This window comes from Panicum virgatum, chromosome 1K, assembly GCF_016808335.1.
Source record: "Panicum virgatum strain AP13 chromosome 1K, P.virgatum_v5, whole genome shotgun sequence".
In the NCBI taxonomy this organism is placed as follows: Eukaryota; Viridiplantae; Streptophyta; class Magnoliopsida; order Poales; family Poaceae; genus Panicum; species Panicum virgatum.
This window is the reverse complement of record NC_053136.1, coordinates 17,582,198-17,591,430: the sequence shown is the minus strand read 5'-3', so window position 1 is coordinate 17,591,430 and position 9,233 is coordinate 17,582,198. Positions and strand designations below refer to the sequence as shown.

The 9,233-nt window shown below is 47.8% G+C and overlaps 2 protein-coding genes across 2 annotated transcripts; both read right to left on the bottom strand.

Annotated features, from left to right (window-relative positions):
* Window positions 1-537: 537 nt before the first annotated feature.
* Window positions 538-2,170, bottom strand: LOC120697912 (probable xyloglucan endotransglucosylase/hydrolase protein 12). The gene is made up of 4 exons (XM_039981296.1): window positions 1,843-2,170; window positions 1,588-1,688; window positions 1,244-1,437; window positions 538-1,138 (listed from the first exon to the last, which is right to left on the bottom strand). Exons 1-4 carry the CDS (start codon window positions 2,018-2,020, stop codon window positions 730-732), a joined length of 882 nt encoding a protein of 293 aa, XP_039837230.1. The 5' UTR covers window positions 2,021-2,170; the 3' UTR covers window positions 538-729.
* A 4,702-nt stretch (window positions 2,171-6,872) lies between these two features.
* On the bottom strand, window positions 6,873-8,575 carry LOC120653463 (7-deoxyloganetin glucosyltransferase-like; the record flags this gene model as incomplete). Its single annotated transcript, XM_039931212.1, has 2 exons — window positions 6,873-7,961; window positions 8,062-8,575. Coding segments are annotated over 2 exons (1,458 nt in total), but the record flags the coding sequence as incomplete, so codon positions are not given.
* Window positions 8,576-9,233: the final 658 nt, after the last annotated feature.

Below are 9,233 nucleotides of genomic sequence, written 5' to 3'. Positions count from 1 at the left end.
CGTCACCACCGGCTGCGCGCAACCCGCTGCCGGCATCGGCGATGGCGTGAGGATGGCCTGAGCGTGAGAGAGAAGTTAGGCACTGACAGGTGGGGATAGGGGCATAATCATCTTTACAAACCACACTTAACAGTACAAGGATGAAACTGTAAAAAGAATGGCACTGAGGGGATAAATTAAAATTTCTATGGCATTGAAGGAATCTCTCGAAATTTTGTGGCGTAGAGCGGAGTCTTTAAAATTTTTATGGCACTGAGAGAATTTACTTTCTTTTTTCTGCACTCTGCATTATCAAAATGGAATTGGCTAGAAAGATCTAGCAGCTTAGTCCTACGTGCCTGCTTTGTTTACAAGCTCATTCATATAGAGAAACGATCATGGGACAAAAGTCATAATTAATTCGTTAGGCAAAAGTGGCATGAACAAAAAGCACAAAGCTAGGGCTCCATCCTCTATTATTGCTCACTGTCCAGTCCACAGATACTTCGAATTAACCCTTCTATCACATTCACAACTTGGTCTGTTTGTACAAGCGAATGATATAAATAAAACAATAAATTATTATTATTCCCAAAATTTCATATATATGACCATACAAGAGCGAGTAAACCCAAAGCACAAGACGACCAATGCAAATAGATTGAAACTCAATGGGAGGATATGCTCTCACACTATTGTATGATTCTCCCTTGATCACAAATGTTTCTTGATCAGGCTCTTAGGTGTTGATCAGTACTGTGCCAGGTCGCACTCGACCGGCTTCTGGCCGTTGATCCACCGCTTGGGGTCGGCGCAGTAGTCGTAGATCCTGTAGTTGCTCTGCACCCACTGCATCTTCCCCACCTGCGCGCCGCTCAGGCTGCAGTAGCGCCCCGAGCTGCCGCCGCCGAACGCCGCCGCGCAGCCGGCGGCGCAGCCGCCGTCGTAGCACTCGCAGACGTCGAGGTCGATGCCGTGGTAGCTGGCGACGAAGGGCGCCTTGGACCAGTCGGCCTTGACGCGGCCGCCCTGGGTGGCCCAGTCCTCGGCCGCCCAGATACTGGAGTAGGCGTACATCGGCTGGCTCGTCGGGAACGCCACGCCGTGGCTCGCCTCGTAGTTGCGGAACGCACGGATGGGGACGCCGTCGATGTACCACCTGCAAATGTCGGTCGTACATGCATTGTTACGTTTTCGATCAATTCGCTCGTCGCCGCAGCAGCTACTTTGATTTCTGTTTGTGATCGATCCATCTGCTGCTTACACGATCATGCAGGGAGCCCAGGAGATGGTGTAGTTGTGGTAGTCGGCGGTGGGGTCGAACCAGGGCTTGAACTGCATCTCCTTGTTGCCGACGCCGTCGGCGTAGACGTTGGTGTGGATGGTGTAGGGCTGCCCGGTCACGTTGCCCAGGAACTCGTAGTCGATCTCGTCGTGGTTGTCGCCGAGCGACGACGTCTGCACGGCCATGCATGTAAAAGGAATAAGGCAAGCTTCAGTTAACTAGTCAAGTTAAATCTCGGTGGGCTTCGATATATTTCTGAATGGACGACACAGTGCTTGAACACAAGACCGACACGGATTGGTTTGATTTGGTTTCTCACTCACGTAGTAGGTTGTGACGGTGCCGGCGGAGTCGCCGGGGACAAGCTGGATCATGGTCGACACGGTCCCGTAGACGAACTGCTTCTTCGACCGGATCATCGAGCCTGCAGTGATCAATCATTTTGTTTTGTGGAAGTGATTAATTAATCAAAAAGCCGACTTGGTCAGACGATTGATCCATCTTGATATCGAACCGTATGTAGTATAAGCTAGTAACATTGTTAGTTATCGATTGATGACCGACGAGATTGTTGTAACCTGACGAGTTGCTGACGAGGGCGAGGGAGAGCCTGTTGCCATCGTCGTAGGCCCAGCAGTTCTGGGGCTCCCACGTCGCGTCGCACTCCTCGTAGAAGTTGCCGCCGGCCGCGAGGCCAACAAGCGCAGACGCCAAGACCAACGCTAGCAATGCCGCTCCGTGCTTCCCCATCACCATTCTATTGGAAGCTCAGCTCTGGAGGCTTTCTTGAGCTCGCTGTGATCAGCTCGATCAGACAAGCGAGTCTATGTCTGATTCTGTCACTAGCTGCCTTTTCCTTCTCTCTCCTATGCCTTCGATGATCGAAGAGGTGAACCAGGGGGACAGTTATATATATAGTGTCTCGAGACAGACACATATACAGGGTCACATACACTTGATGGTGATCCATGTAGGCCGGCCACGCATAAATCAAACCATCTTTCAAATTAAAGTTGTCTCGCACGCACGGCGTAGCAGGAGAAGCATCGATGGAGCCGTGTGGAATGATCGACGAGGGAGCCGTGTGGAATGATCGACGAGGAGAGGGAGAAAAAAAAGAAAAGGCAAATAAAGCTGCAAGTGCTGCCATGGACACGTAGTCGCGAGGACCGACAGAGAAGCTCTCACTTTGGCAACGTGCCTGACATCCTGGGCATACTTGCGCCGGACGTCTTGGCATCGATCCATCATTGCGTGACCTTTCCTCAGTTCCAACGGCGGGCATCATTGTTCTCCGACATCTGGCACCCGGCAGAAATCATTTTGCGCACCGGAGGCAATTGATACCATTGGAACCAAAGCACGCTAAAGCGTCTATAACATAGTGGTTACACAAGTTAGCACCTCACGTCCTAAGTTTGGGAGCGAATATTTTAAAATTTAACGGCATTGAGTTTTTAGTTGTAGGCATATCGTGAGTTAGGATGCAACGTGGCAGTAGACAGCATGAGATGAAGGTCAAATGTAAGGTCCATGCCGATGGACCAAAGGCAGTGAAGGGTGAATGTGAGTAGGCTTGGACTAAGAGACCCGAGAACTCCGGACGGAGTCATGGATGGTCCACGTAGTGCACGGAAGAGCAAGAGTACATGAGCATGATGAAGACGGCGTCGACCAAGTCAAGGAGGGAGGCGATGACGAGTTCGAGTAGGCTGTTCATGCTGTGGAAGCGCGAAAGATCTTGAAGGCGTCGTGGCATTTGACGGGAGGTCAGACAAGTATCGACATCGGAGATGGGAGGTTTACTGGTTTGGGACTCAAAACCAAGCACAGACAGGTTTACCGGTTTGGGCCTCAAAACCTGGGCCGCATCCGGTGCGGCCGGATGACGATGGTGGTGGACAACCGGCATCAGCACCAAGCTTGTGTCAAGGCAAAGGAAAGTCGTGCAGACGGCGTGTCCGTCCGATGGTCCAGTAAAAACTTGGACCGTTTTACCCCTAAGAAAAACCCCTAAGGGGTATTTGAATTGTATAGTTATTAGAGGTCGTTTTGGTTATTGACATGAGTCTATATAGAGAGTGGGGGCGGTAGAGGGAAGACACGTCATCGTGGTGGCGACAGGCGCACGTGAAGCGCACGGGCAGCAGGCCACCGAGAGGCAGGCCGCGGCCCAGGTGGGAGGTGCTTGGCTCGGCCCGTCTCCACTGGCCAGCAGGCCGGACGGGACAACCAAGCGGTCGGGTTAGGGCGTGACTATGCATCACTTCAGGTGATGATTCGGTAAACCATCACCTGAAGCAGCCAACGGTGTTTTGGGTCTCCAATTAGGCCTATATGTGGTTAGTTGTTTCCACGCCATATACTTCTATTCAAAGAGGAAAGATTCTGTACATGCAAAAATTACATGGATGATGATATCGCCCACATGCATACAATTTCAAAACTAAAAAAATTTATAAGTACCAAACTAAGAATCTAAATTAAATTTGGGTGGCACCATTGTCTTTCTTATGACGAGATCTTCAAAATAAGACCACACTTGCCTTTTTTTTTAGTGAATACACTTGCCTATGTTTGTATGATTTTTTTTAAAAAAGTATTTTTTAATACTCAATAATGAATTTCAGCAACTGGGAACAAATATTTCAACAATACTAACAAATGATTATTTTCTACAAACAAAAATATAAACTAAATGAACATATTACATATCACGAACATTTGATTCTATAGAATAAATAATGAAACATGAATATTACGAAAACAAGAGTCAACATCACGGAACAATTTAATCTACATAGCGAACAATTTTTTTGGCACCGCGAACAAATGAGACAACTAACTTTACATGAAGATAAATGCATATATATCATAAAAAATATTTTTATAAGCATATATACGCGTGCTAAGTTAGCATATAAAAAAATAAATCATTAGACACATCAATTTAGAAACCTACAATGCAAATAAATTAGTATAAAGAAAATAATTAATAAACTTAAAATCAATCGTATGAACTCACACAACGAATTAGGATACAAAGTAACTCACTGTATAAAAGAAAAGAAATAGAAAAGGTAATTGCGAAGTCACTGTAAAATACAAGAAAAGAAAATATAAACGAAAGGTGGAAAAGGAAACATAAGAAAAAACATGTTAAAAGTGTGAAGTTAAAATAATGGAAGAAAAAATGAAAGAAAAAATATGGAAGAAAAGACCTTGTTAGAAATATATAAAAGAATGAATAAAATAATAAATAATAGGATAAAATTAAAAAATAATAAGGTGGTGAAGGGGCGAAAAACAATTGAATGAAATAAAGAACTAAAAAAGAACAGCCAAAGAAGGTGTTTAGTGTTATAGTCACAAATGTGTAATTTTGTACTAAAAAAACTATATAAAGGAATTAAAATAAAAATGTAAGAGACAAATAAATCTAAAATCAGAAATATTGTATAAACTAGAGCCAAGTTAAAGTACAAAGTAACCTGCTAGAAAAGAAAAGAAAAAAATTAAAAACGTTAAAGTAAGATAAGAAAGGTTGTACGGACATGAAAGAAAAAAGAAGGATAAAGAAACGAAAAAATGTAAACAGAAGAGAAGCTAACGGAAGGGGAAAAAGAAACGAAATAAAAAGAATCACGTATCTATATATCCTCGTAACTTGTTCAAGACTGCGAATCTCTCTTCAACTTAGCAAGACATGACAAATCATAAAGATGGGCCCAATTGAAAAATACTAGTGAGCTAAGAATTCCTGGGTGGATTGCTCCTTCAGACGATGGAACATATTTTTATCGCGCGCGCGATATATAGCTGTACCGGTCGGGTTAGGCAAGCTAGCTGAGCAGGCCGACGTGGGGCAAGCAACCCATCATCACGACAAGAGGAGCAGCACGCACAGCTCTCGGCCCAACGTGCAAGCACTGTGAGCATGTATCTCGATTCCTCTCTCGCTTGTTTAATTTCTGCTCATTAGGTTTGTGTTAATTAGCTTAGTTCGTGCTAATCTTTTCAGTAGCTTGTTTAGCTAGCTTTTGTTATAACTAGCTTTTGTGGTTAGGCTTTGCATAGCTTCGGGGATTTCTCTTTTATAGTGATTATTCTGATCTTTTTGGTGAAACTTCCGATCGGCTTTTTGTTAAGATTTGCTTCCACTTATTTTGAGATGTGCTGATCATTATTGAATCTTGACATGCTTTGTTAAGTGGAATTAAATCTTTGCAAAGTGAAGTTTTGTTGGTAGCTTTGCTTAAGTAGACCGCTTTACTTTGTTTCGGCTTTGCGTTGAGATTTTTCTAACTGTTCTTAGGGCGAGCTCGTCACCGGTGCCGGCCTTAGAATTTTGAAAGCCCTCTGGAGAACTCGCCGCAACGGTCCTTCAAAGTCTAGATCTTATATAAAATCTTACTATATATATATACACCCTACTTTTTTTTGCAAAGCGAATACAAATATATTGATATCTTTTTAATTTAATATGTTTGACAATTATCAGGAACAATATAGAGTAAAACAATAGTATATTTGTACTTCTAGAATTTAATTTGATTGTCTTATATTTGCACTCCATAATATGCTATGCGAATGCCGAATGCGATCTGCCAAGCGCCCGCCGGCGGCCGCGAGCGCTCCTCCACACACGGCACGCCCTACCACTCCCGATGATTTCGCTTCCACTGCTGCCTGGTAGCCTGGTAGCCTGGAACCCGACGGTTCGGTTCCTTACTCTTTCTCCTTTTGTTTCTTGGTCTTTTGGTCTCTTGTTGGGCTGCGATTTCTTGGTCTTTTGGTCTCTTTGTTGGGCTGTGATCAGATAAATTGGCTGGTCTGTATCTGTAATGTACGCATACATAATACATATTTGGGCTTGGGCCCCCTCCTAGCTTGGCCACTTGGCTGTCGCACATGGTGGCCTACCCTTAGGGCCGGCACTGCTCATCATGAGTTTGGCTTGCATCATTTTGACAATTAGAGCATCGGATTAAATTTGGGATATAAGTCTTGTTCTCATTGAAAAGAATTTTTAAAGACTCTCATTCACCTGTCCTAGTCTTTCACCGTGTTTCAGGGTGCACGAAAAATTTGGGAGTTTGATTGGATATCTTTTAGAGCTGTGATTTTCGTATTTGTACCAAAAAATTGTTTTTTATAGTTTTGGACACTCTTGAAGATGCTCTTAGAGGTTCCAGCGGTGAAAAGGGAGTGTATAAGGAGCCGTTTATAGGAGTGCTCTGCCAAAACGGCTTCATGTGAAGCCAAAAAAATAGCTTCACTTGGCTTCAGAATAAATATATTACTTCGCGATGGCGCTTTTTGTATGTTATCTATCTTTCTGTTTATATTTACATGTATCTTTTGAACTGTGAGTTTGTGGACGTCTATACTTAAAACTCGGCCCGGGGTTCGACTCAATTCTGGTTCCGCCACTGCATGGCTTGTTCGCTATCTTATAAAACAGCTTCATGCTACGTTGCCTCCTTTTGTGTAAAGTGAAGCTAAAGCCCAATAAACCCTCCAAAATCGGCCTTAAATCAAGAAGGTGACATTCCAGATCAATAGAAGGAAGAAGAAACACCAGTGGACGCCGTCAGATGAACATCCATCCAGTAAGAAATTGCTTAATTTTGGGAGTATAGCATCATCCATGCCTAATAAATTTTGTTATTGACACCATGGTCACACGGATTACTATAGTTCAGTGGGCAGAGTGCAGAGAAACATTGTGAATTTTGTGACATCTGGAGTCTTTAGGCTTTGGGGTTGGGTGAGCCGCCCAACGCTCTGACCAAGCTCAGCAGGTTCTCATACGACGACCCGCCTGGGCAGCTGGCCGCCAACGCCTCCGCCTTCCACCTCGCCGCGCTGGCCTTTATCTCCTCGCTCCCCATGGCCTCCCTGACGTGCACAGCGACCTGCTCCCTCCTGACCTCGGGGTCCAGCCGGACGCCGACGCCCCACACCTCGCAGGCGTACTTGCAGTTGGTGTACTGGTCCGCGAACCCCGGCCAGCACACCATCGGCACGCCGGCGGCGAGGCTCTCGCATGTCGAGTTCCACCCGTTGTGCGTCAGGAAGCAGCCCACGGCCGGGTGGCGCAGCACCTGCTCCTGCGGGCACCACGCCGTCACGCGGCAGAGCCCCGCAGTCTCGGTCGTGAATGCCGGGGGCAGGCCGCCGCCGCGGACGGCGTCGTCCCTGATGGACCAGAGAAACGGGCGGCCGCTCGCGGCGAGGCCCCACGCGAACTCGGCGAGCTGCTTCGGCGTGATCACGGTGTGGCTGCCGAAGTTGACGTACACGACGGAGCGCGGCTCCTGCGTGTCCAGCCACGCCATGCACTCGGCGTCCTGCTTCCACAGGCTCAGGCCGGTCGAGTCGGTGAAGTCGCTGTCGGCGGCGGCGGCGGTGCTGTGCTGGAGGAGGGAGCCCAGGGGTCCGACGGTGAAGACGCGGGCGTACGCGGAGCGGAGCGCGGCGAGGACGTCGGCGTCGAGCTCCTCGAAGGTGTTGAGGATGAGGGCGCCGGCCTTGGTGCAGTTGCTGGGCTTGGACTCGCTGAATCGGAGGCCAATGTCATCCGGGTCGGTGGTGCGGACGAAGCTCGAGGTGTCACCGAGGCTGATCGGCGGCACGCCGGGGATCCAGTCGATTATCGTCTTGTCCAGGTAGCCGTTCGTCAGGAAGCTCTCATCTGCAGTACGCCGGACAGCCGGAGTCAATCCAGAGCAATGATCCAGAGTGCCTTTGCGTGGTGAGTAGATAAGCAAGATTTGGGGGATGGAAGTGGTTACCTTTGAGTGGCACGTAGCCTCTCTCCCTGAGCTCCGGCATCCTCATGTACGCCATCAGCGAGGCCGCGCCGGCGCACCAGAACGCCATGGTCGGGATGCCCAGGTCCCGCGACACGGCCAGCGCGAAGGTCATCAGCCCCGTGGGCAGCACGCACGTCACCGGCGGCACCCCGGGCGTGCCGTTGAGCCGCGCGATAAGGTTTCGCAGCGGCGCCGCGCCCCGCGTGCTCGTGGACACCAGCAGGCTCTGCCCGTAGTCCTGCTTGCCGCGGTCGGCGTCGGAGAGGCCGTCCGGGATGGCCTCGAACCGGAACCCGTCGCGACCGCGCACGGCGCCCGCGCCCTCGGTCTCCCGCACCAGGCGGTGGTTGTGCTCGGTGTTGACGAAGGTGATGTACACGCCGTGGCGGTGGAGCAGCTTGGCGAGCTGCAGCGCCGGGTTGATGTTGCCGGCGCCCGGGTACGGCACCACCACGGCGTGCGTGCAGCCTCGCCATTCCCGGTCGGTGATCCATCACACTCTGAGACAGCGTAGTGCTAGCTTATCCTTATCAGTTATCACACTCTGAAGTGCTAAAAAAAAGTTATCACACTCTGAAACGGTTGCCATCTGGATTGAATTCGCATTTTTTTGCCGGCTCGCTCTATCGTCTGCAACTTTTGACTATACAGTTTCATTGGATCGGGGGATTGGAAAAAAAACCCAAAACTATTGGTGCATTGCGCTGCTGTGGATCTCATTCGAAGTAACATTAGTATTCGGCAAGATTATGACATCTTTACTTCTATAGTTGGTGCGACTACACTGGCAGCTACTGAGGTACATTTTTAGATTATTATATATTAGTACGTCATCGGTTCATTTGTTTAAGACTATTTTCACCGTTTCGGTCCATTTGTTTTAGACTATTTTCACCGTTTTGAAATTGCAAGCCTTATATCATTTTGTTAGGATAAACATTTGAGCACATTTCATTTATTAATAAATATTTTTTTATCCAAGTTTAACGTTATTTGATTTTCTTTGAGAAACACAGTATAAATGCAGACACTCACGAACATCAACGCATGCTCACCCCTATCACTAAGCACCCCTATCCTTATGAGCACCTACGGGAGACTAAGCCGACAGATCTCCGCGATTGACGAAGTCACTACAGTCGTCTCGCTGT

Coding starts and splice junctions, on each gene's coding strand:
- LOC120697912 (XM_039981296.1), bottom strand. CDS start 2,020: ATGGTGATGGGGAAGCACGGAGCGGCATTGCTAGCGTTGGTCTTGGCG. Junction 1,689..1,842: donor CCTCGTCAGCAACTCGTCAG/GTTACAACAATC, acceptor TGATCACTGCAG/GCTCGATGATCCGGTCGAAG. Junction 1,139..1,243: donor TGGGCTCCCTGCATGATCGT/GTAAGCAGCAGA, acceptor CGACATTTGCAG/GTGGTACATCGACGGCGTCC.